General features: G+C 43.1%; 3 protein-coding genes across 4 annotated transcripts in view; all 3 read right to left on the bottom strand.

The window, feature by feature from the left end:
* Positions 1-27,174, bottom strand: part of SPRR3 (small proline rich protein 3) — a 118,862-nt gene that overhangs the window by 9,902 nt on the left and 81,786 nt on the right. The gene's annotated exons all lie outside the window — the stretch shown is intronic.
* On the bottom strand, positions 5,962-7,702 carry LOC134734712 (cornifin-A). Of its 2 annotated transcripts, none has more exons than XM_063628074.1 (2): positions 7,658-7,702; positions 5,962-6,579 (listed from the first exon to the last, which is right to left on the bottom strand). In XM_063628074.1, exon 2 carries the CDS (start codon positions 6,544-6,546, stop codon positions 6,277-6,279), a length of 270 nt encoding a protein of 89 aa, XP_063484144.1. In that variant the 5' UTR covers positions 6,547-6,579; positions 7,658-7,702; the 3' UTR covers positions 5,962-6,276. The 2 variants fall into 2 exon arrangements, with proteins under 2 accessions (XP_063484144.1, XP_063484143.1); XM_063628073.1 differs by having other exon boundaries at positions 5,962-6,565.
* SPRR4 (small proline rich protein 4) lies at positions 18,459-19,198 on the bottom strand. The gene has a single exon (XM_063628075.1). It carries the CDS (start codon positions 19,134-19,136, stop codon positions 18,903-18,905), a length of 234 nt encoding a protein of 77 aa, XP_063484145.1. The 5' UTR covers positions 19,137-19,198; the 3' UTR covers positions 18,459-18,902.

Genomic DNA, 27,174 nt, shown 5'->3' with positions numbered 1-27,174 from the left:
TTTAAGAAAGTATGTACTACTTGCTGAATTTGGCATGGTGTCAAAGAATATCCATAATTATGTAAAAAGTTATTAATCCATTTTGCAAACTACATCTTTATGAGACCAGATTTTCTTTGCATACTTCAGCCAAAATAACATAATACAACAGATTGGATGCAGAGGAAGATATAAAAATCCAACTATTGTAACCTAAGGAGGATGTCACCTCAAGCCATAACAGGCTTTGAAGAAAATGTGTTCATTTGGAACTTCCCCAAAGGAAAGCACCATTTCTGTGTGTTGTGTTTGGGTCCTGCAAGCTTTTGAGGCTTTTCTTGCATTTTGGAGGGCCACTAGGCAGACAGAAGCACCTTCCCACTGGCTGGCACTGTGGTGGTGGATGGTGGGTACTGCTGGGTGAACACTGTGTTGTGGACAGTGGGGAGGTGGGCTTTTCAGAGTTGGGCACTCCATAGGTGGATGCTGAATGAACAAGTCCTGACAGTGGCAAGGTGAGCTCCGTGGAGGTGTGTACTGGGCACTTCGGGTTCATGTCTCTAAGCATTGGAGAGGACCATGTAGGTAGAATTACAGGTGGCAGTGGAAAGGCTGCACTGCCCTTGCTTTTACTCAAACTCAGGTGAGTCTAAAGGAAATAGGTGAAGGCGTTAGTAGAGGTAAGATAAATCAATGCTCGTATAATGCTGGGAAATTCTCTAATCTAAGAGGATAGTCTCTAATCATCTAAATCTATAATTATGATAATAAATGGCTTCTGACTTCTTGTTTGGCATTTTTCTTTTTTTTTCACCATTTTCATTTTTTTCACCATTCTTATCCATCATTCAAAGGAAATACTGCTTTCCTGAAACAATAAATGTTGGTTCAAATTCTGAATTGTGTTCAGAATAATTATCATCATTACGTACCATGAAACTAAAGTGGTCTAGAAAATGATACAGATGCTGCCACAGGAGAACTTTCTTATCTCATACTCTGACATTTTTTTGTATGTTTTCTTGAGAAAAAAGACATGGGCTGGGTGTGGTGGCTCACACCTATAATCCCAGAACTTCAGTGGTCAAGGCGGGTGAATCATTTGAGGCCAGGAGTTCGAGACCAGCCTGGGCAACATGGTGAAACCGCATCTTTACTAAAAGTATAATTTTTTTTTTATTTTTATATTTTGTGTGGTGGCACACGCTTGTAATCTCAGCTACGTGGCAGGCTGAGGTGGGAGCCCTGGAGTTGGAGGTTGCAGTGAGCAGAGATTGTGCCACTGCACTCCAGTCTGGGTGACAGAGCAAAACTTGGTCTCAAAAAGCAAACAAACAAACAAAAATAATAAAAATAAAATTTAAAAAGACATGAAGACAGAACCAAGAGTTCTGACTTACTTGCTTCTCTAATACAGATCTGGAATCTGATTTTAAGAATGGTAGCTATGAAGAATATCCAGTTATAAGGTCAGGCAGCCCCAGTCATAAAGAAGTGGAATAGCCTATACTAGGCTGGGCTGTGATTTCCCACCTGACAAAAAAACCCTCTGGAATTCCTAAAAGGATCAGGCAGTTGTGTTGCTACACTGGGGCAAAGGCTCAGGATTGGAGGTCCCACTTCACCTGGCAGTTTGAATGATTGTAGTAACTGGACAATTAGAGAATTCTTTAATTTTAGGTCAATGAAGCTCTCTCTTTAATGTATTCATTCATAAAATTTTCTGGACACCCAAAGTGTCCCACTAATTGGAACACATGAGTGAAGAAAAATGACATTCCCTTTCCTCTTGGAGCTTACATGTTAGTGGCAATGATTGGAGGTTGAACAGCAATAAATAATACATAGAATCATAAAGCAAAATATATATATTACTGCTTAGGAAAATAAATTAGTGTGAGTAATTGCAAGAATGAGAATGGGTGGACTGGGTTGTTATGACTTGAATGTACTGCCAAGTTAGGCCTCATTGAGAAGCTGACATTTTGGCAGAGAAAGAAGGATGTGAGGGAGTTGAGACATACGGATGTCTGGAAAAATAAATATTTAGGCAAAGAGAATTTCTAATAAAACAACCTGAAGACAGAAGTATGCCCAGCGTGTACAGAGGCCAGAGTGGAGAGACAGGAATGAGTGAAGGAGTGAAAGGGATAGGGAAGAATTCTGGGGTTTTACTCTAGAGGCTGAGGGCTCTGAGGTATCTGCCTGGCCCAGGGAATATTCAATGATATCTCTCCTGTGGATTCTACTCTGAGCTCCGTAGTCTGCAGAAGCAATTAGCTCAAAGTAAAGTACACCACAGAATGTCTCTTCAAGTGCCCAAATGTTCCTACAATCTTCAGATATTTCTATTTTTGAGAGCTTCTGCCCTACAGAGGAGGAGTTGCCACATAAGGGTTAAAGTCATGTATAAATGTCTTTTGAGAATAGGAATAGTATTTGTCCAGAATATTTTCCATTAGCAGACATCAGTTCTTACGTAGACTATACCAATTAACATGTTATTATTTATAAACTAAGAGTAGTCTGAGTCTTTGATTCCATATCTTGGCTACTGTGGGTAGTGTTGCTATAAACAACTAAGACTACTCTTAGTTGATAAATAATAACATGTTTAATTGCTGTTATGATACATATTTTAATCTATGTTAAAATAATTTATAAGTTGCATTTCGATGCTCTTATTTCATGGTAATTTTTAACCTAAGGCCAGTCTAATTTTTTCATCATTTCTTATTTGATAAAGCAAAATACAAACTAATTATGAGGCATATGTGCATTGCGACAATGCACAACTACAGATGCTAAAGTTGGGGAAACAGTACTCTGCTAATATGCTTTATAGCACCCACAAAAGAGCTTCATTTTCACCTGTTCAAGATATACAATCTTCTCAATCAGGTCCTATGTAACTCTTCCTGTTCCAGAAAATTATTATATTAAAAGACCAATTATCTTCACCCACAGCCCCTACCCAGCATGCAAGAGTAGAGAAGGTGAGGAAAAACTCAGTAAAAACTTTCAAATTTTTGCAAATTCTGTAAAGTAAATTCTGTCCAAGAGTTCTCTTAAGATATCTAAGCATTTACAAGCATGGCCGTGGATGTTAATGAGCACAGAAGATACTTATATGGCACAGAGAACAGTAGACCAGGGAGTGCCTTCCAGACAGCAGACTCAAAGGGAGGAGGGGCTTGATATCCTTGTTAGGTAGGATTTCACATTCACTGCAGATCATCATTCCCATTCTTCATCTTTCACATGGAAGTTTTTATTTCTTTCTCTTTCCTCAGTGCTCTAGCTAGGAATTCCAGTATTATGTTGAATAGAAGTGGTGAGGGTGGGCATTCTTGCCTTGTTCCAGATCTTAGAGAAAAAGCTTTCAGCTTTTCCCCATTCTGTATGATGTTAGCTGTGGGTTTGTCACATATGGCCTTTATTGCGTTGAAGTATGTACCTTCTATAACTAATTTGTTGTGAATTTTCACTATTAAAGTATGCTGAATTTTGTGAAATGCTTTTTTTCTGTGTCTATTGAAATGATCATAAGTTTTTTGTCTGTCTTTCTGTTAATGTGATGTATTACATTTATTGCTTTGCATATGTTGAACCATCCTTGCATCCCTGGAATGAATCTCACTTGATCATAGTAGATGATCTTTTTTTTTTTTTTTTTTTTTTGAGACGGAGTCTCGCGCTCTCACCCAGGCTGGAGTGCAGTGGCACCATCTCGGCTCACTGCAAGCTCCGCCTCCTGGGTTCCCGCCATTCTCCTGCCTCAGCCTCTCCGAGTAGCTGGGACTACAGGCGCCCGCCACCACGCCCGGCTAATTTTTTGTATTTTTAGTAGAGACGGGGTTTCACCGTGGTCTCGATCTCCTGACCTCGTGATCCGCCCGCCTCGGCCTCCCAAAGTGCTGGGATTACAAGCGTGAGCCACCGCGCCCGGCTAGTAGATGATCTTTTTAGTGTGCTGTTGAATTTGGTTTGCTAACATTTTTAAGGACTTTTGCATCTATGTTCATTAGGGATTTTGGCCTGCAGGTTTCTCTTTTTTTCATGTTCTAGTCTTATTTTCATATTAGTATAATGCTAACCTTACAGAATGATTTTAGAATTCTCTCTTCAGTTTTCTGAAATAGTTTGAGAAGAATTAGTATTAGTTCTTCTTTAAGTATTTGGTAGAATTCACCAGTAATTCCATCTAGCACTGGGCTTTTCTTAGTTGGGAAACTTTTTAGAACGACTTCAATCTCATTACTTGTTATTGGTCTATTCACGGTTTCTGTTTGATCTTGGTTCAATCTTGGTATGTTGTATGTGTCCAGGAATTTATTCATTTCCTCTAGGTTTTCCATTTGTTTGTGTATTGCTGTTTATAATAGTCTCTTATGATGCTTTGTATTTCTGTGATATCAGTTGTAATGTCTCTTTTATCAATTTTGATTTTATTTATTTGAGTCTTCTCTCAAAAAAATCCACTTTTTGTTTCACTAATCTTTTGTAAAGCTTTTTAGTTTTTATTTTATTTATTTCTGCTCTATCTTTATTTTTTTTTGGGTTTGGTTTGTTCTTGTTTTGCTAGTTCTTTGGGATGCATATTAAGTTCTTCATTTAAAGCGTTTTTTTCTTTTTTTTTTGATGTAGGCATTTATTGCTAAAAAAAAAACCCCTTTCCTCTTAGTATTGCTTTTGCTATGTTCTACAGGTTTTGGTATCTTGTATTTCTATTTTTATTTGTTTCAAAAAATTTTTAATTTTTAAATTTTAATGTTTTTCATTTTCTTTGACCCATTGATCATTCAGGAGCATATTGTTTAATTTCCATATATTTGCACAGATTCTAAAGTTTTTCTTATTATTTATTGATTTCTAGTTTTATTTTATTGTTGTAAGAAAATATCCTTGATATGGTTTTGATTTTTAAAATTTGTTGAGATTTGTTTGTGGCCTAACATGTGGTCTGTAATATTTTATGTGCTGATGAGACAAATGTGTGTATTCTGCAGTTGTTGGATAAAATATTCAACTTTTATGTCTTACTTACAGAAGTACAGTGTGTGTGTGCTCATGCATGTGTGTGTGAGAGAGGAGCATATGTTTACTTTTTTGAGAGCTTATGTTTGTATGGGAAGGAGACTAAAGATCACCTCTCTTAGGGTTCTTCTAGGGCAGGTGGTGTAGAATCAACTCTCCTTCTTCCTGCTGCAGCATCAGGTATCTTCACAATAGGCACTCGATAAAAAAACATAGGACTAAGGTGATTAAGTTAGAGAGAGGGAGAGAGAGACAGAGACAGAGACAGAGAGAGAGAGAGAGACAGAAAGTGCATGTGTGTGTGTATGTCAGTGTTGGGTGGTTTGGGAGATCCAAGTGTGTGAAGGAGTGTGTGTGTGTGAGTGTTGGGATTTTAGAGATCTACATATGTGTGTCTGTGTGTGTTTGAATGTCTGCATGCGAGTATATCCTTGTGTGAGAGTGTGGGACTGAATATGTGTTTGTGGATATGGTGTGAGTGTTCAAGTGCTTGGCTCCATGTGTTGGGGGCATCAGAAAAGGAAGATGAGTGCAGAACAGATCACTAGGCTGGACTATGCACAAGCACTGTTTCTTTAGAATAATTTTTAAAAAGGAATCAACTAAACAAAGATGATGATGGCTTGAAGCAGGCACCATCTACACTCACGTGTGACTTGCTGCAAGTCATTAAGATATAAACATTAAGGTGAAAGAAAAAAGCCTTGCTCTAGCTGTGCCTACCCAAAGTAACAGATTGGGTGGGTGGCCCTGAACACACTCCGATTGCCAGCCCAGGAGTGTCCTGTGTGTACAGCAGCCATACACATTCACACACATTCTCAGTGTCAGGATCAGGCACCTTCTGACTACAGACCTCACAACCAGTCTTCACAGTGTTAGTTCCTGCTTCATGCTGAGAAAGCAACAGAGGTTGAATCAACCAGTGACACACACAGCCAGATGTGGAGTTAAAAGTTATTTATTGAGGGAAGACCAGGGATGGTTCACTTGATCCTTCCCCAAATCCATCCTCAAATGCACCCTGAGCAACAAGAAGACTAGCTCAGTCAGTGAGACGTTCAGCCTTACGCAGAGGCTCAGGAGCCCTCCAGAGTGAGGGTAAGGGATATCTTTTTAGAGGTGCAAAGGAGCGATTATGATTCAGGGTGACAGCATGCTAACTGCAGGGTCAATAGGCAAATGGGATTCATAAGCAGAATGGAGTAGGGTGTTCAGTATCCAGTGGCCAGCTCCTCAAGGGCATGGCTGTGGACCACATTACTTCTGCTTGGTCTTCTGCTGGACTGGTGCTGGAGTGACTGTTGAAGGGCAGGGCTCAGGCACCTTGGGCTGGCAGGGCTCAGGCACTTTGGGGTAGAAGGGCTCAGGCACTTTGGGGTGGCAGGGCTCAGGCACCTTGGGGTGGCAGGGCTCCTTGGTTTTGGGGATGCACGTTTCCTTGGGTGGAGGCTGGCAAGGCTGTTTCACCTGCTGCTGCTGAGGCTGAGGGGGTGGGGTGCAGGGCTGCTTCTGCTGCTGAGAATTCATGCTTCGAAGGTGTTTTTTTCTAGAGACAGAAAGCTGACACAGTGATTCAAGTAAAGAAAGATGGATACAAATTCAACGCCAAACAGATTTTATTTCAGGACCCTTTAGAAGAGAAAGCCTTTCATCTCCCCTAGCTCCCCCATTACATTTAAAAATGAAATAAGATTGGATAATTTTCAGGCCCTTTTAAGAGGAGGAGCTAAAAGGCAATTTCTTCTGCTCCATTTTATTGGAGTTCTTTTCTTGGCTTCCTTCCTACCCAAGGCACCTTATATCTGTTCTGGAAAAATGCCCTATGAAAGCTGGCTTCTGAGGGACATGAGGCCCGCATATTAGGTCTTTTGGAAAGTGGCATCAGACCACTGCAGTCTATCCTCTCCTAGCACCATGTAGAAAGCCTGTGACTTATAGGATGGCTTTATATTCATCTAAGCCCCTATGGTTTTGCTTCTGGTCTGTGCTTATGCAGTCCCTTCCAAATGCTTTTCTTCCCATCTTTGCTTGTCCAAATACTCCTCCATCATAGCTCACATCACTTGACACCCCTAGGAGGGTCTCCTTGAGCAAGGTTTCCCAAAAGTGCACAGCCCTTCCCTGCCCATCTCCCTCATGCCAATTACTATCTACTTTGCATTTCATTTACTTATATATATGTATTACCTTCCTGCTAGGTTTTACGTTTGTTAAGTAAGTACGTTAGGCATTGATTTGTCCAAAGTGCCTAGCATACTGCCTTAAATGGCATAAATGCCCAGTAGAGATCCATCTAATAAATTAAAATTTCTATAAATATCTTGTCAGGGGGAAATTGCAGTGTTACTGAGAGTGCTCCGGGCCTGAGCCCTAGTTCTGCTATGAACTTCTCATGGCATTTGAACAGTCTTCTCCAGGACTCCCAGTTCAATGACTATCTACTGAGGTGGGAGCCCTAACCATCTCTAAGGTCCTTTCAAATCCATATTGTAATTTAACTTAAAATAAAGATATTCCACTATTCTCTATCTCCCATTGAAATCCTGGATTAACCTTCTTACACATATTTGCCTTTAGCTAATTTCTAATAATGAAAAAGTAAACTAGAATTGCCAGTTTGTTGCAATCAGAGACTTACCTGGTATACGGAGCAGAATGGGCTGTGTGGTCCCTTGGGTTTGGTGTGAAGGGAATGGCCAGCTGGCTTTTATAAGATGAATGAACCCTGCCTCAAGGAAATAGAAGCTCTCAGGCGCTCTGCTTTCATTCCTCACCTGTCACACATGACTCACACTACCATCCTCATCACCGGTTGGCTCGGCTTTTTTGATGAACACCACCTGATATTTTTTGGCACTGACTGGCTGACAATGATGTCACTGGCCTAATTTTCACTGCCACCCTCATCCTCAGACCCAGGTGCAGGGCTTGCCTTGAGGGAGGGGTGAGCAGCAGGCTTCGTGGAGGGTTTCATGAGTTAACCCTGGGGGTAGATCTGAGTCCTGCTGAGGCCTTGCCACCTGCTGTCCTTGTCATTGAGATGGTTGTTCCCCATGTTCTGTGGGACAGGGCACTCTTGCACACATGAATAGGTGGGAAAGGGAGGGGGAGCAGAGGAGCTGAGGGGGGCACTCCTTGTCTGCCTTGGTGAAGGTGGAAGCTAGAAATAATGAAATGGACTGATTATAGACCCCTTGACTCAGAGTCCAAGACCCTTCCATCCATTTCCCCCATCTTCTTCCCAATTCCATTAAACTACACACATTCAGAGTAATTTACTTATGACTCTCCCACCCTCACTTCCCTCCCTATGACTGGTTGCTAATCTGGGAAAACCTGCTTTCCTTCAACAACCACACCTTTACCCTTCTCCTACTTCAGGGACTTTCAGGGGCTAATGCCTCTTCTGGGATCGCTTTTTCCCTCCACTCCACCCAGACATCTGGCCCTGGCCTTTTCCTCCTTTCTAATCAGGCTAGACTGGCCCCCACCTGAAAACCCAAAAGCCTTTTCTACCTGCTTCCCTGCAGCCCATCCATGGGGTCCTCAATGCTGAATCATTCTCAACTTTTGCCCACTTCCAGCTCCAGCCCCAATACCTGGAGATCCTGCTGGCTGCAAGGTTTTCCTCCTCCTTCTGGGTCTGTGTCTCCTGGGGGCTTTCCGAGGGTCAAAGCTGTTCCTGCTCAAAGCAATGGTGTCCCCACCACAGTGTTTGTTTCCTCATTTATTCAACAAATCTCAGTGGGGAGCCTAACATATGCCCATCATGCCTGTCATTCTAGGAGCTCTCTGATGAGGAAGCCCACTTTCCCCCTACAGACCATGAACTCCCCAGGGTAAGAGACAGAGCACAGTTGAGAGCCACTGAGATTATGGATCTCAGAGAGCCTTTAGTTCACACTCCTCAAGGGATGATTGGGGAATCTGAGGCCATCAGAGGTGAAATAACTCACCAAGGTCAAAAAACCAAACCCTAGGAAGAAAAGAATTATACACAGGAATCCTGTGTTCTCCTTTGTTTTAATTCCTTGTGACTCCCTAATATCTATGGAGGAAATTAAGCCCAGGTGGAAAATTGATTAGAGGTGGAAAGGGGAGCCCTTCCTGACTGAGAGCTGGGTCACTTGTAGTTCTGGCAAGTTTTAGGAGTGGCAGTGTGAGGACACAGAAAGAGCCTTGCGTTGTGGGTAAGCCTTAATCGGTGCTAAGATAAATCCCTTTAAGTAGAAATAAAGATGCTTAATATTTGAGTGGCTCTAAACAGTGGGTGTTTCTAGCTCTGCTAAAGTAAGAAGGGCATGAATTACAATAGGTGGAAATAAGGTTCAGTTTATCGTTACTCAGGGCACCAGGGTCTGAGAGAGGAAGGGAAAAGCCAAAACTAAAGCCAAAACTAAAATGTCTGCTTCGATCCTGAGTTGCTTTCACTCTAGGGGAGCTCTCAGAGTGACATCGTGACACAGCTGAGGTGAAGGCACTGGGGCAGGCAGTAGGTGATCAGCCCCTGAGCGCCTGCACATGCTTGCCTTCACTCCACGACGGTCAGATTCTGCCCTGCCAAGGAACTTCTCTTTCCTGGGGACAAAAGAACAGGGGTTCCCTCAGTCCTTCCATAGGCAATTCCTGTAAAACCGAGGTCCCTGATTCAGAGCTGCACTCAAAACACAAACTGTTACTAGGTGTGGCCTTTGGAAAATCCAAATCATCCTTAAAACTCAGGCGTGCAGATGGTTCCTCCTCCTCATCTAACCCCTCCTTTACCCAAACAGACACCTAAATGTTTGTGGAGCACCTGCTGGCTCCACAGCCGGTGAACTTGAGGCCAAGGTCAGCCTCGCCTAGGACCCAGGAGCTGCTGCTCTTCTGACATCGAAAACTGGCTCTCATTTGTCCCTGGAACTTCCATTGACTCTGAGCAGTGCCTCAGGTTCATCAGTCATTCCCAGAGCAAGGAAGATTGATGGCCCTAAGTCTAATCAGTGATCAGGCTTTTCCCAGCATAGTTTACTCTCTACTCCCCACTTCCCTAAAGCCCAGACCCTGCAAAGAGGTCATGCAGAATTTGAACTCTAGGCCTTTTCCTGTGGGGATTGCATATTTAAAGCATAGTAACATTTAGAAACATGCAGTATTAAGAGGTTTACCCCCCTCCCTTTCTCTGATCACCTTGAGAAGCTAGGGAGACACCCAGAGTGTCGGCTGTTCAATTCAGGCCATGATAATTTAAAAAAAGTCTCTATAACACACAAGGCCTTCATCTGAGAAAGGGCAGGAAAAGGAGTAACACCAGATCCCAGGTGTTAGGAGCCTCCTGAACACTTTGGCCCAGCAGGGAGGAAAAGTTAAGTTTGCAAATGTGGGCGCAGAGGTGGAGGGAGGACATGAAATCACAGCACCAGAGAAACTCTACTCAGCCGCTCATCCTATAGAGAGGGAATGAACTGCTGTGGTGGGGGAACGAACTTGCTCCAGGCTTGACAGCCTTTATAGTGACAGAATCAGACCCAAACCTGGGATGCTCAATTCCCTTTCCTTTCTACCATCTCTTTAAGAACAGAGCATGCCCCTCACCCTCACTCTTTTTATTTCTGGTCCTTGAAGGGATGGATAAAAAATTAAATCTGGCTTCTCTTGCCTGAGGGATATAGAAATAAAAGGACCCAGGCTTAATGTCTGGCCCAGTTGTTTCAAAGCCTTGCTATGCCCTTATTAGTTGGATGACCTTGAGCAAGTTGCCTAACCTTTCTGCACGCTACTGTCCTTATCTTTAAAAGGATAACTTTAAATTCTACTTCACAAAGTTGCTGTAAAGATTAAATGCAACGATGCTTCTAACTCTTTAAGATGAATGAGCTAAATACATCTAGCGTAATAATTCTTGCTAGTTTGTCTCATTCTTTCCTCCCCTTCCACTTGAAATCAGTTGAAACGTCTTCCTTTTGACTGTGAGTTTCCTTTTATCCTTCTCACTCTTTGTGGTGTGTGTGTTTGTGTTTGCGTGTGTGTGTGTGTGTGTGTGTGAGAGAGAGAGAGAGAGAGAGAGCAGGGAGAGAGAGCAGGGAGAGAGAGCAGGGAGAGAGAGCAGGGAGAGAGCAGGGAGAGAGCAGGGAGAGAGTGCCCAAGGACAGCGTTCAGTGGAGCAACATTCTTGGCCTTTGTGATTGCTTTATCTCCCCTCATTTTTTTACATTCGATTTCAGGTTTACATGTTTATCAAATTATATCTTGAGCTACTGAACAGTGACAATGACTGCATAGTTCATGTTTTATATGAGTTGGGGCATGGGAGGTGGCTAAAATTATTGGTGATAATACAAAGACCCGGACATACCTTAGATAAGGAAACTGAGGCGGAAAAATGTTGAGTGACTCTCCCAACATGTCATAAAGGTCTGATGTGTTAGGGTACAGTCCCTTGAGAACTATGTTGTATTGCTTCTCAAGACTAGTGAAACACTCTATAAATCAGAGGGTGACTCTTAGAAGAGACACTGTCTGGATCCCTACAGTCTCACACATCTGAGCTGATCGACTGCCTATCTTCCACTAGAAGTAGAGCTTCTCCGGGTATGGATGATCAAAAGACACAGACATATTTTAAAATGCAAAGTATTGGAATCTGGGAAGGTTCAGACTGATGTACTATCCCTCCTATCAATCATTGCCTCCTGGGCTGTAGAGGGGGGCAAAGGAACAAGTGCATGGCTAAAAATTTTCTGCAGAGAATCTAAACCCCATTGGAAGTGGCTGTTTTGTGTAGTTGCCAGTCCCTTCTGTTTGCTCAACTATGCCTGCTTTGTCCCTGGTCCACCTCTGAAAGCACCTTCTCCAGAGTGCAGAGTGATCTCCACAGATTACAGGTTTGGAAACATGAAGTCCTGGATTCAAATCCTGACTCTACTACTTACTAGCTATGTGTGTGATATCAGGAAAGTATTCTAATAATAAAAACAGCTACCATTTCATTAGCTTCTGCAAAGTGTCAGACCGTGTTCTAGGTACTTGACACTAATTCTCACAATAGCAGTGCAAGGACCAGGTCATTAAACGTAGTCTATAGATGTGGAAGCTGAAGCACAAAGAATAAATCACTTGTTCAAGTTTACGTGGCAAATAATGTGGCAGAGCCAAGATGCAAATCCAGTACCATAACTCTGAAGGCTTTATGAATCTCAGCGTATCTTACCCATAAAATTTGTTTTTAGACCTATTACTAAATGAGATTACATATGCAAAACAACTACTGTAGTGACTAGAACATAGTAGATGGATCATAGATGTCAAGTGCACTTCTTCTCCTTAGGGTCTGAACTACACCTGTTATTAGAAATTGATCTTCCATGACTTAGAAAAATCTAATCATTTCCTTCATTTTTGAAGTAGCCAGTCAGTCATTCGTTTAACACATATTTGCTGAATGACAGTCAAATGTCAAGCATGAAGTCCCAGCTTTATGAAGTCTAGTAGGGAAGTAGACAACATTCTTTGAGTTTCTGGGATCCAAACCCCATCAATGAGGAGGGTTTCCCCAACTGACCTAAACATAAGAGTGACTTAGGATGCTCCTTCCAATGAAATAGAAATAGCTAAGGGAAGGCCCTGGGGATCTGTATTTCTAAAGTGCATCAGGTGGTTTTTAAAATCAAACAAGTTGGCAAACAGTAGACTTTAAACACAAGGGCTTTTCTACCTTGATTGCAATTGACATCATCTGGTATCTTTAAAAAAATATCCATGTCTAGGCTCCATTCCAAAGTTTCATTTAATCAGTTGATTGTTTTTTAATTATCAGATAAAACCAGGATTGAAAAGTCACTGCTTTGCCAGAATATCTCAACTTCTAGGACCTGAATCCAACTGGAGAGTCCCAGTCCTATGAATAGGTGGAAGGAGGTGCAGGTGGGTGCTAAGATACCTGGGCAGATACTGATGTTGATGCAACTAGATGCTGATGAATGTGGGTGTTTGGCCTGAGGATATTGGGAGCCTTGGGAAGTAATTAAGTCCCATCTGAGGAAGGCAAAGTACACACACCCTTGAACGTCACCCTTCCAAGCAGGGAATCATCAAAGCACTAGCTCAAGCTGGCATGGCAGGCTGGTCCTGGGGCCAGGAGATGATCCTCTGCCACCTTCCTGGACATCATCATGCACATGGGATGGAGACCTTTTGGTGGGTTAAAGGCTCATGCTTCCTACCTCCAGAACCTTCTGGCAGGGCCAAATTATGACCTTTGGAGGCACAAAGTACCAACAAAGTATACTGCTGCTGAGGAGAAAAAAACTTTTTGTCTATCCCCTTAGGTTCAGTAATGGGGGCCTGCAAACTTGACCGACAGAAGACAGATTAATAGGAGAAAAGGCATATGATTTATATTGATGTCAATATTTTTACATGCATAGGTGCTTCACAGAAAAGAAATGAAAACCCAAAGAAGTTGTTAGGCTTAGGAGCCTGTATATTCTTCCTATGAAAGAAAAAGGGTTTGGGCTTCAAGAGAGAATAAACTGTGGAAGATGACTAGGGATTATATGGGGAAACTTCTGGAATATAAGGGCTACTTTAGTAAGGTTTGTTCATGCAGACTCATCTCAGTGCTGGCTCTCCATTTCTAGTAATAAGAATTGGTCCTCTCATCCTGCACAAGAGAGGGGATAAATTTGTGCTCTGCCTTTAGGCAGATAAGTGGAAGGCAGAAAACTCTTTATATCCCTGTTGACCTTCAACTGCCTTCAGCTCAAAATAATCCTTGTGCCAAGTGGGACATTTTAGGGTGGCATATCCTGATCCCCATCACTGCCCTTCCATCCTCCTCTGCCAGTCTATATAAGATAAATCTGTATTTTTCAAAATTACCTTAAACTCATAGTTGCCACTTGTTTTTAAATGTTCTAGTTACCATAGCCTGAAATGGTTCATGGAATCTGATCTTCATTCATTCATTTACTTACTCTCCTCTTATTTTTTGAGCTCTGCTCATGCCCCAAACACATGTATGTGCTCTGCTTATTAGGAAACCACAAGATCCACCCTGATGGGGTTAGAGAGGGTGGGGTAGGGAACAGGACCTATACATATGCAAAAACTCAAAAGAATTCATAGATTGACCTCATTTTAAGGCATCCAGCCCAACCTCTCATTTTATGGATAAAGGACTGAGGTTAAGGAACTTGTTCTAGGTCACAGATTTATTCAATAGCAGACCCAAAACTAGAATCTAAGTCTCCTCTTTTCTAGCATGGAGTCTTCCCAGGCTGGGAAACAGATAACAATTACTTATTAGCATAGACTCCTGAGCTAGAGTAAAAAGACTTCCATATGGCCACCTTCTACTTCTAGGCAGAAGAGTATCCTTAGCTCATGCTTTGATAGCCACCTTCCCCAGTTGTAGATGAAAATAAAATTAATCGTTTAATGAGCATATGCTATACGCAGCCACTTTCTAGATATTATCACCAATCCTCCCCAAAATACTGCAAATAATTGTTAGACCCTGACAGCTTTTCACATATGAGAAAACAGGCTTTGGATCTAAGTGACAGGATGCAATCACACAACCAGGAAATGGAGAAGCTGGGATTCAACTCTGTTCAGTCTGAGAGCCCCTGCCCCTTTTGCAAAAGGAAATGGAATGTCAGAACAGCTCCAATGCAGATGCCCGGGCCTGCTCACTTTTTCTCTGAGGGCCTCCTGGCCAGAACAGGAGGTGGCAGGGAATTTGAGCCTGCTGGGTGTTTGTGACAGATAGATCTGGTGGGGCATTGTTCTGTTTCGGGGGTAGAGAGAATTTTCTAGGTAATAAAATGGTGAGAAGGAGGAATACTGGGAGGACAGTGTATTGAGCTATCCCTTCTCCCCTGGCAGTGTTTGGAGGTTTTGTAAATATATTCTCCTTTCCTCAAAAGAACAGATATGTTTTAATTTTGTTGATATGTTGCAGATGGGCTATGAAGATACAATGGGGTAGAAAATGGTTAAAGTATGCACACAACTAGTGAGAAAAATAATTGTTTAAGCCAATCAGGCTTAAATATTGCCTAAGTACTTCTTAAATTTATATAACTCTTTTTTATAACTCTTTATATAACTTTATATAACTCTTTTTTAAGAAAAGGAAATATAATATTATTATACAGGAAAATGTACACAGCTCAATGAATTTGCGTGACCACATCTGTCTAATCAGTTCCCAGATAAAGACACAAAACTTTGCCAGATCCCTGTAAAGCTTACTCTCCAGTCATTCTGACTTTATAAAAATAAATGGAATTATACAATATATGCTTTTAATATCTGCTTTCTTTCTCTCAAGACTGTGTTTGAAAGATTCATCCATGTTATGGTGTAGAGCTTGTCTAATCTCATTGTGTTGTGGTATGCCATTGTATGAAAATTGACAATTAATTTATCCATCCTACTTTTAATGGATATTTGGAATATTTTTAATTGGGGTTATTACAAATACTGCTACTATAACTGTTTTCATACATGTGTTTAGCAATTCTATGTACACATTTCTGTTACATATACAATAAAGAGTGAAATTGCTGGGATGGGGATGCATATGATCAACTTTAGAAATACTGCCCAATAGTTCTCTGAAATGGTTGCCATCAGCAGTTTATAAGAGCTCCTGTTTATCCATATTCTCACCAATACCTGGTATTGTCTTTTTAGTTTTAGCCAATATGTTGCATTGTGTAGTGGTATCACACTTTCATTCTAATTTGCATATCTTAGATCAAATTAGGATAATTGACATCTCTACAAAATAGTCTTCTAATACATGAACATGAAACATCTCCAAATTTGTGAGTTCTTTCTTAGTTTCTCTCAGTAATGTTTTATATTTTTAGTATAAACGTCATATCTTTCATTAAACTTATTTAAGATAATTGATACTATTTTAATGATATTTCTATTTTATTGAGGTTAAACTAACAAAAAGAAAAATGCACAAATCAGTTGAGTGTATGTTTTGATATATGTAAGAACCCAGGTAACTGCCACCCACTAGGCTGGGAACTTTTCCAGAATCTCAGACAGCTTCATCATATCCCCTTCCAGTCGGTACTCTCCCCAGCGATGGCCATGATTTTGACTTCTATCCAACAGACTAGAATTACCCCTGGCCTTTCAGTTTTTAACTCTCTATCTGGTGTGTTTGCCAGAGGCCCTCCACCTGGCAGGTTGCAAACTCCATTCATTGTTTCATAAACCTACTAAAAACTCCACTCTACATTTCAAAGACTTTATGGTTAGGTATTTAATATCCTGACCTGACCATTCCTAAATTCATTACATGTTCCAAGTAGAATATCAACTACTTGCTTAAAGACCGCCCCCCAGAGCACCCATAAATTCTCCTGGTCTCTCTGTCCCTAGCAATGGTCCTCCACAGTAGAAAGCTTTGGTTTTCATTCTTCTACTCTTGCCCAGAATCCACAGATTATCCCAGGTAAACATTTGTTGGCTCACCTCTCTGAGGCTCTCCTATCTCTGGAGTTGTAGGGTCCCCAGGTGGGTGCAGATAGTTTGTAATTTGGTCTAGATGTACACTAGGCTGCTGGCTTGCCACAGGTTGTCCTATTCCACTCAGAAGCAGTTCTTTCTTCTGTACTTTTGAAAAGCTAGTCATCGCACATTTGGGGATAGTGAGATAAACAAGACTCCGGTGCTTTAAGGGCTCATAATTTAACTTTATGTGTTTAATTATGGCTGGGATTTTGATATAAGCCAATGTTGCTTTGTGAACTTCTGAAGGGTGGAATTACATAAAAGAATTTCTTCATAGTGGGGAATGGATGCCCACCTACTCATGCAGAGATGGGACTTTGTCCTTGGCCACTGGTGTGGAAAACATGGGTGTCTCCCCTTCCTCACTGAGTTAATAACCTGAGGCACAGATCACAGCAGAAGCATGCATTGTTTCAGTCACCCTTATCTGTCCAATTAGCTGAAGACTATGCAAATCTATCAGCCTGGTACTCAAAAGTCTGTAGGAAGACTTGCCAAGGCCTTCTTGGGAGACATGCAAATGACATGAAAACTCTGAAAAACAGTGTGTCCAAGAAACTGGATAGGGCTTAGATGGAAGGAAGCCAGGAAGGGGAATAAGACAGACTGGCCTTTCTACTTGACAGAGGGGAGTTATTATAGGATGCAGGGATTGGGGCACAGAAAGGCTGTCAATGAATTCTTAGGGCTAGAAGCATTCTTTCTGAATCTTAATTGTGTTTACAGTACTTTGGCTTTCCTGGTTAATGTCAGTACTCACTAAGTTTTAAGCAACTACTACTTGGAAATATCAGCTATGGATAGATACTTTAAGGGGAAGTAGAGAAGGTGGTTATTTGTTCCCTTTTAGGCTAGCGTGTTAAGTGAGAAAGCAATTTATGCTTGATGGTGGCAACTGAAATTGAGTGAACAAATCCCAGGAAAAGAATAAAGCTCAAGGGGAGAAAATCGGACTCCGTGTTCAGCTGCTTCTTCCTACTCAGGGTCTCTTCTTCAAATACTTACCTTTCTTTATATCTGGTAGGCTTGCTGCTTCTTTCCAATATAGGCAGCTGGTCTCACACGTGGGTTAGGAGGGTCAGGAAGCCAGTTGTAAAGACAGGTTTCTTTCATAAGCTGTGTAAAGTCAGACTAACTGACAAAACCAGGCCCCGTATACTTTGCACAAACTCTCTGTATGTGGCCATCCCTGGAACAATATTTCCCTGTGTAAGAAAATGACTGCCTTCCAAACAGTACACTGAGACACAGGATAAATTGACTCTGGATAGCTCTGGAAATTCCACTATTTTAATGATATTTCTATTTTATTGAACATTTTATTCAATCCTATGCAGCTCCCATGCTTCCCTATTCTGACTGCCACTAAGAGTGGCAAGCTAAGGTCATTCTAGAACTTGCCAAATATCAGATGAGTGAGTATGAATAAGTAAGTGAATGAGCGTGGGTTAATGAATGAACAAAAAGATAAACAAATACATGAAAAAGTCATTTGCACATGTTTGTAGAAATGTTTTGCAGGGCTCAGGTCATATATGCATGCTTTGTCTGCTTTTTCAGAATGACAACTTCCAAGAGGAAAAAACTGCATTCATCAGGTGGGCTGGGCTTCTAATGGTAGGAGCCAAATTTTCCTCCCTTTTGATCTTCCCTAGATGGGATTAGTTATGCAAGACTCTATTAGACTTTTGCCAATGAGTTGCTGAGCTTGTTTTCTGTCCTCCTTTACCTGAGATACGTCTGGATATGTATCCCCATTGTTGGTTACCAGAGTGTAACTGTGTCCATAAGAGTGACTTCCTGAACTCCCAGGCATGTGTGTACTTGCACCTTCACTTCCCTAAAATGTTCCCTCTGAATGAATGAATGAATCACAGAATGGGACTGGGAGCGGACAATTAGCCCAGGAAGCAGACACATTTACTACATGAAGCACATATTTATTGGGGAAAACAGGAGAGAAGCCCAGAGCAGGGGGCATCATGGAGAGGAATGAAGCAGAGACTGTGCACCAGCCTCTGTGACCCTACTTGTCAGGGTGGAACCCCAGAAGAAGCCCAGACACTTTCCTCACTTTGGAGAATGGATGGGCCTTAGCTGTGGCCATGCTGGAGCCTGCAGAGGATGAGGTCTCTCTCACACCCACCTGGGAGAGCATCAGGGTGGGATATAGAAGAAGCCAAGGTGGTATGTGTGGGGAGGGGTATGATGGGAAGAAATCCTTACAATGCTTCCTTACATCTTGGGCAGGAGGAGATGTGAGAGGAGGGTAGGCTCAAGAGCTGGAGGGAAGAGGAGAAGGAAGAAGAGAAGGTTCCATCTGGTAGCCAGGATGGTGGATGATGGTAATATCCAGTCCATCCTTACTTCTGTTTACTCCTGGAGGCTTGCTGGGCGGAGGGACACTTCTGCTGAGCTGGAATGATGGTGCCCTTTGGTGGGCATTGCTTCTTGACCTGGGGAGCACATGGATCCTTGGTTTTGGATGCACATGTCTCTTGACATTTAACAGGGGGTGGCTGACAAGGCTGCTTCACTTGCTGCTGCTGGGCCCTCTGGGGTGGGCACTGCTGCTGCTGCTGCTGCTGGGAAGACATTGCTCTAAGAACAGGTGAGCCTAAAGGAAACCGGGCAGGGACACCATGAGAAGGGTGTCTGATGGTTAAAAAGTAGCCCAGACATTTTACCAGGTCAAAGCATGCCATCTTAGCTGACAGATCTGGACAATGTCAACTGGCTCCCTTGGATAATGCAGACAATGAGAATGGGAAAGAATGTAGGGGTATGAGGAGAGGACAAGAACAGTCTCTGTCTTACAGGGAAGCATCATGGTGTGTGTGTGAGTGTATGTGTGTATGTGTGTGTGCGTGTGTGTGTGTGTGTGTGATCGGGCTGGAGAACGGGTGTACAAGAATGCAGAGGCCTGATCTCTAATCCCTGCTCCACCCCTGACTCACCATGGGAGACTAAGGCAAGTCCTATGTGGCTATAGGATAGTGGTTCCAGCCCTCTACAAAGAACTGGGAAGCTTGAGGGCCAGCCAAATAGATCACTGGAGCCAAAGGATGACAGGAGGATGTTCAAAGGAAGGAGCGCTAGCCAAGAAGGCTCAGGCATAGGTTCTAGGTCCATCCTGCCATTCACTGCATGGGCAACCTGCCTTCTTTGGGCCTCAGCACCTTTATTAGAAGCATGCTGGTCAGGAAGTTCCCTGAAGCCTTTCCAGCTCTGATGAGTGTCTCTGGCTATCTTTGTAGGCAATGTTCCTTATGGTCTAAGTTAATGATTATAGATGGGAAGTGCAGGCCTCAGGAAGTAAAGAGGTGGCAATCAGAATAGGGAAGCATGGGAGCTGCATAGGATTGGATAAAATGTTCAATATACCTGTTTGCATACACCTGGAAGAAAAGTTTAAAGCTTACTGGTAAGCAAAATGCAGAATAGGGTGTGAGAAACCTTTAAACAGGGCTCAGAATTGCTACAAAATTCTATAGCTCTAAATATCTCCTTCTTCAACATTAAAAATCTCCTTGCTGGGGAGTCAAACCCACGATCAGAAAATAAGTCATACTGAGCAATGGTGCGGAATGGCGATTAAACTTCCTAAGTACCAATTAGTGTGCCATTTCCGCAATTGTCAGGAGACTTGTGTCACTTCCCTGATTACCCAAGGATGGAAGAGGATCTTGGCCTAGCGGCTCAAAGGAGTTAAAGGAGAAGGAAAGAGCCCCACAAATCCCAGGAGAACAGATGAGTTCCCACTTACCAGAGGCGGCAAGCTGGATCCCAGGAGAGAAGGCTGAGCCCTGGTCCACAGGCAGCCACTCCAGGAGCCTTTATAGGGCTCCAAGCCTGCCCTGGGCACTTGGTGTGGTCCTGATTACCACCTCCCAGGGAATTCCTCACCCACTTCTCCCACCTGCACTTCCTCCAGGGACTTGCTTTGCTGACCTGTTTTGATGAAAGCCACCCACCATATATTTTCAGCATTCCAAGTCTCTGCACCTGAGCTGATTTAACTCACCAAAGGTGTTTGCTCAAACTCAGGGATTCAAGATCTTTTAAATATAGTACAAATTGAAGGAGCTGTTTGCAGACAGACAGTTATAAGAAACATTGAAGAAAAAAAGAGGAAGAGAGAGAGGATGGGGTTTGGGGCAATTCTGACAAAAACGTGAATATCCCTTTTGCTGCAAATTGCTGCCATTTCTCGAGCACTCACTGTGAGGCTAGCACCAGGACCACCCGTCATGCTTATTATTTCATTTCATCTTCATAGCCCCTCTAGGGAAAGTGTTGTCGTTACCATTTTGCAGATGAAAAAAGTGAGGCTGAGAAAGATTAAACAGGTAGTAAACAGCAGAGATGGGATTTGAATTCAGATCTGGATGGTTCAATGCCTAGCCCCAGGTACCACTCATCCGCCTTCCTCAATACACAGTGCAAGTGTCTTTCCTAATCCAGGGGGACAGTTCACGAAGTGTTCTGTGAGGATTCTCTGGGGCACAGGTAGAAGACAATGTGAATGGTGCCCCAGCACACGGTGGTGCTGTCCCCATCTGCCCATCGGGACTCAGGGTGCTGAGGAGTATTCGTGGTGGTTACAGAACGTGGGATACAATTGGTCCCTGTGGTAGGCTTGCCACATAAAATATAGTTAAGTGAATTTGAATCTCAGATAACAGAATATTTTAAAAGTATAAGTATATTCCAAATATTGCAGGAAACATACTCAAAAATTACTTGTAGTTTATACGAAATTCAAATTTCACTGGGCAGGCTCTATTTTTATTTGCTAAATCCAGCAATCCTACTCAGGGCCTTATCTAGGTGGGAAGAAGGAGCCCTGGTCCTCCATTTAGCCTCCTAGGCCCTGGGATGGGGAAAGGCAGGGCCTCTGGGAAGCTGGTCTACCTCTAGCCCTCTACCCCAAAGATGGACCTCAGGACGCTGCTGAACAAGAGGCCACGCAAGGGCTCACCACTGCCATTACCAGAGGAAGCGGTAGGATGGCCTGAGAAATGATAGGAATACCTTAATGTACTTTCCAAAGCATTTTTCAAATCCCTCGCCTCATTTAATCCTCATGACAATTTTACTGACAGTTTAAAGAGGCAGGCCCAAAAAAGTTAAAGGACCTGCTCAACCACATGCAGCTGCTTGGAGTGGAGCTGGGTGGGGGACTGGCCTGGGGCTCATTTCCACTCCATCACCACGGCCAGCATCTCCATGGTGGACAAGTCACACTGTCATTGGGTGGGGACCATGACTAATAACGTCTCCTGAGCTTTCTGTCTTATGTGGATGGAATACTGTTCATGTTTCAGGGTCAGCCTCACTTTAATCAGCCCCTTAATCTTCCCCTCCAGGCCAGACCTCCCCCACTTCCTCCTCCCAAGCCAAGCAACATTAAGAATGTAATATCCTGGGTTCCAGATTCCAGTTCTGCATTCCACCTCCAAGAAGAACACCATCTCCACCTGCAGCCCTCACTTCCACATACCCCCAGTCCTCTGTGCTTTTGCTGATATGAACACTCCACAAGGAAACTACGCAGTGAGACAGATTTGCATGGACATAGACCAAGGCTTTTCATATGCCTGGTGCCTCGAAGGTACTGGTATGTATGTATCGCCTGTGAATAGATGGGCAGCTCCATCCCTCATGTTCCAGTCACCCATGTGGGTTTACTGCAATGAATTTTACTCCTATTTTTCCCAATTTAATCATTGTCCTTTTATTTTATTAATAAAGAACTCCTGCTTAGTTTTGAAGCAGTCTGTCATGTGATAAAACTCAGCTTATAAAACAGCTATCATCTCAGAGGATACCCCCGGAGTGACCCAGATAGAGACCTAAATATGGCTGGCCTTAAAGGGACCATGTGTCATAGATCGTACACATTCAAGACCCAGTCAACCTCATGTGCATTCAACAAGTTACACCTTTCAAAACCTCCACACTCAACTTCCCTGTCAGCTACATTATTACCATTTTAAAGAGAGGGAAACTGAGACTTTGAATGAGGCCATGCCTAGCCCAAGGTCACATGAGGGCTGATGTCAAAGCCAGGGTTGAATTGCAAGTCTCCTGACACCACAGTTCCTCTCAGTCAGCTGATAGGAGTGAAATACTGGGCAGCTTCTTAGCAGAGGCTGCACTGATGACAAATTACGAAGCTGCTTGAGGTGGGCTCCACCTCTTCTTGCCCCAATCTTCCTCCCGATTCCCTCCCTGGAAGCCAGGTACTCTTTTCCCTGCTAGCGCTAGCGTGTCCTCCCTCCCCCCTCTAAGAGATCTTCACTGATCCCTGTCTCACACTGCCAGGCACAGCTGCTTTTTTATTAGTTACTAAAGCTTATCAAACACTTCCACATGCGGTTTTCACAATACACTATGAAGAAAGCTAATTGTATTATACATTTTATAGGCGAGAAAACTAGCTCTGATGGTTGCTGGATCCAGAATCCAGGAGGGAGGGTTCACCCAAGTCTCTTAAATGGGTAATAGCTGATTTCCAAACACCCTGGCTGGCTAGGGCAGTGGATTATGCTTTCAAAGGAGTGGGGAGACTTCCTGGCACCCCTCAAATCAACCCCTCCAGATAAGGCGGGCCCTGGGAAGCTACGTGGAATGGTGACTCTGCAGTCACCCCTCCCAGCCCCACTGCCCCAGCCGAGCCATGGGACTGTGTCCTGGCCAATCTGGAGTTCTTCATCTGCTCTCTCATCTTCAAAGGACCATGCTGTATTAAAAACCAGAAAGCCGGGCTCTGCATCTTCCCGCTCAGGGGAGCAGGCACCTGGGAGCAGGTGCGTGCCTGTGGCTCCATCAGGGAAGGGAGGGCGCAGGCAAGACTCATTTCTGAAGCTGAGGCAAAGCTTGAGAAACCCAGCTCCACCCTGCAGGCAAACAATGGGGTAACTGGCAGAGGCCTGAACCCTGGGAGGGGACCTACCAGAGACAGTGTTAATAATTTAACTCTTAATCCAGACACATCTTCCTATTTGTCTCTGGATTTTGGAGAAAAGAAAGGTTGTTAATGACTTCATCTGGAGACAAATGGACCCTATTTATTATGCCATTTCCAGGAATGAAAGAAGAAAAGACAAAAAGGAGCATCCTGGGTGAATCATGAGAGAGTTTTAGGGGAGGAGGACCAAGCTTAGTAGAGAAGACAGTGGAGGTTTGGGGCCAGGGTTCTTGAATTTTAGCTGCTTGTCCTGTAAAGTGAAAATTCAAAACCGAGCAAGTAGCATCTCATTTTAAAAATTAGATTTAGCTAGGCATGGTGGCTCATGCCTGTAATTCTGGCACTTTGGGAGACCCAGGCAGACAGATGGCTTGAGGCTAGGAGTTTGAGACCAGGCTGGGCAACATGGAGAGATCTTGTCCCTACAAAATAAATTTAAAAATTAGTCAGGCATGGTGGCACATGTCTGTCGTCCCAACTGCTCGAAAGGGTGATGCAGGAGGATCACTTAAGCCCAGGAGGTCGAGGCTGCAGTGAACCATGATCGAGCCACTGCACTCCAGCCTGGGTGACCAAATGAGACCCTGTCCCAAAAAATAAAATAAAATAAAATAAAATAAAATCAGAATAATGTAATATTTGATTTATCTTAATTTGGGGTTGATAGTCATGGCTTAGAAAATTTTAGTTTTGCGTTTCTCCCTTCACTAATTACTTAACAATCTGTCAACAGACACTTTGGAAGATGCTACTTAAGGAGACCTTGCAACTTTTTTTTTTAATGTTGGAAGTCCATTTGCAACATGAGTCATTTCACCCGCTAATTTATCTGTTTGCGTAGAAGATGTTTTGATACCAATGTTAGATATTCTGTATGATAACATGAAAGGAAGTCCCTTTCACAGAAGGACTTCCTTGGAGGGAGAACAGTGAGAAGATGAATCTCCAGAAATATGTGGTTAATTTATCTCCTCGCTCCACCCCTCATCCTGCAATGATATATTTCTAGAAGACCCTAGGCAGTACTAGGAGTTCAGGGGCAAACCAGCCCTGGACCATGTGTGAGACACTAGTCTCCACGGAACATCCACAGACCATGCACTGTGGAAGCTGAGCACTGGCAGTGGAAGGGTGGGGGTGAGTAGCCAAGTCGCCCATCTGGGAAGCATGCTAGGATCTGCCTCATGGAAGCCAAGTGGAGCTGAAGCACTAGTCCCCCTTTCCTGTGACGTGACATGGTTGCAGTTAGAGACACAGGGAGGGAGCCGAGGCAGGAGGGAGATAGCTCTGGGAATACTCGCCCCTCACTGGCTGTGAAATCTTGGGTACAACTCCTAACTTTCCTGGGCCTCAATTTTCCTGGTTTCCAATGTGAAAAGATTGGCCAACATTATTGCTAAGGTTCCATTGAGGGCTAAGAGTCTGTAAATATATGATTAGGTCAGGGAAGGTAGCCTTGTTTCATCCTGGTGGAATTGACAGTGAATTGAGGGTGTTGAGGTTGATTTCAGGGTCAGTGGGTAAGAGTGCCTTCCTTGGTAAATGGTGTCTGCTATGAGAGAGGTGAGTGGTCACATGCATACAGGTAGCCACCATTCCTGATTCAGCCTAAAGCAGGGAGCGGTGTGCTAGAGTGTATACATAAGAGTCCTTCATGTACTTGAAGAAGGGGAGGGAATATAAACTGTTTAAAGATCTTGCATAAGCTGCCACCACCTATAATTCCTGTTTTAGCTTCCTTAAGACAGTTCCAGACAAAATTATTCCTGTTTCCAGAACTTGCCTAACATTTTCCTGCCTCAAACCATTCAATCTATGATGGCGCCCTACTCCCAGATTTCCCAGTGAAATTCAGTCTTCAGGAACCATCTTAAACACCACTTTCCCCGTGGCTCCTTTCCCCAATCTTTCCCAAAAGATGAGCTTCCCTCCTTTGCTAAATATCCACAGCTTTTAATTTATGCTATTTGAGTGTTTCTCATCTACCCCTCACACTAACCAAGGGCATATTATATCCACTTCATACATGTGAACCAGTAAATGGACACAAGAATAAATGGGTAGATGATACATAAATGAATAAGCTGAGAGTTTGTCCTTACAGGCAGAACCCATGAAGTCCTAGCATGTGTTTTGGACTAATTTATCTTTTCAGGTTCAGGCCGATGCTTAAGTAGCAATCCCTGTTTATCTTAACCATATACATAGCCCTTCCCTTCCCTTCTTCTACTTTGAAGATCTATGCTGCAATCATCTGTCACCTGTAAGAGGCCTCGTGCCTGGATGTTAATACACTGATGTGTGTGTGGTGTGTGTGGAGTGGCTCTTTATATCCATCCAGAGTGCAAGCTCCTTAAGGGCAGGAAGGATGCTCAAGACAGAACTTACACCCTAGTAAAAATGGGTGCTTGGCCAGATGATAGACTAGCTAGTTGGTGAGCGGGTGTCCAGTGACTAAAGGATGCTGCTGAGTGAGTGAGTCTGTGAGTGAGCAAGTGAAAGATGGAAGGAGGGAGGAGGTGGGTGCATAAGTAAGAAATGAGCTGATAGACTAGCTGCCTAACTGGCCAGTTCACTGAACAACTGACTAGCTGGCTGGTTGAGTGGTTGATACATCGACTGTTTGGCTGGCTGACTGATGACTAATTTAGAAAAGCAGGTCCTGGTATAGTAGAAGAAAGAAAGCCCTGTAGAGGATGGGGGGCTAAGGGTAGAAAACAAAACAAAAAAGTGCTCTGCAAAGGAGCCCCTAAGAAGTGTATCACGTGAGCTGAACAGTTATTTCCTTTTTTTGTGTGTGTGGTGGAGTCTTGCTCTGTAGCCCAGGTTGGAGTGTAGTGTCATGATCTTGGCTCACTGCAACCTCCACCTCCCAGACTCAAGCGATTCTCCTTCCTCAGCTTCCTGAGTAGCTGGGACCACAGGTATGCACCCCCACACCCAGTTAATTTTTGTATTTTTGGTAGACATGGGGTTTCACCATGTGAAACCAGGAGTTGCCCAGGCTGGTCTCAAACTCCTGACCTCAAGTAATCCACCCACCTTAGCCTCTCCAAATGCTGGGATTACAGGAATGAACCACTGCGCCTGGCCAGGACAATTATTTCTTAATTTTCTTTCTTTTCTTTTCTTTTCTCTTTTCTTTTCTTTTCTCTTCTCTTCTCTTCTTTCTTTTTTCTTTTCCTTCCTTCCTTCCTTCCTTCCTTCCTTCCTTCCTTCCTTCCTTCCTTTCTTTCTTTCTTTCTTTCTTTCTTTCTTTCTTTCTTTCTTTTTTCTTTCTTTCTTTCTTTCTTTCTTCTTTCTTCTTTCTTTCTTTCTTTCTTTCTTTCTTTCTTTCTTTCTTTCTTTCTTTCCTTTCTTTCCTTTCTTTCTAGTTCTTAGGAGTTCCCTGTGATTTTCATTTCTAGTGTCAAAGAAAAAATATTTCAATGACACTTGTTGCATGTGTTGAGGAAAGACTTTATTCAGGACCATTGTGATAGATATAGGAACCATTGCAACAGGAATTTTTCAGCAGAGGGGAGTTTGAGCTCAACTCCAAATACAGCATGGGCAAATGAGAATCTATAGCCAAGGAGCAGGGTGGGAGTCAGTGGATGAAAAGTGACTAAGAGGAAACAGCAGAGCTAAGAGGAATTGTAGCTAAACCAACCCAACAGGAT

This window comes from Symphalangus syndactylus, chromosome 12 (assembly GCF_028878055.3).
Source record: "Symphalangus syndactylus isolate Jambi chromosome 12, NHGRI_mSymSyn1-v2.1_pri, whole genome shotgun sequence".
Classification (NCBI taxonomy): domain Eukaryota; kingdom Metazoa; phylum Chordata; class Mammalia; order Primates; family Hylobatidae; genus Symphalangus; species Symphalangus syndactylus.
Note: the sequence above shows the minus strand (reverse complement) of the source record. Positions and strands in the feature narration are given on the sequence as shown.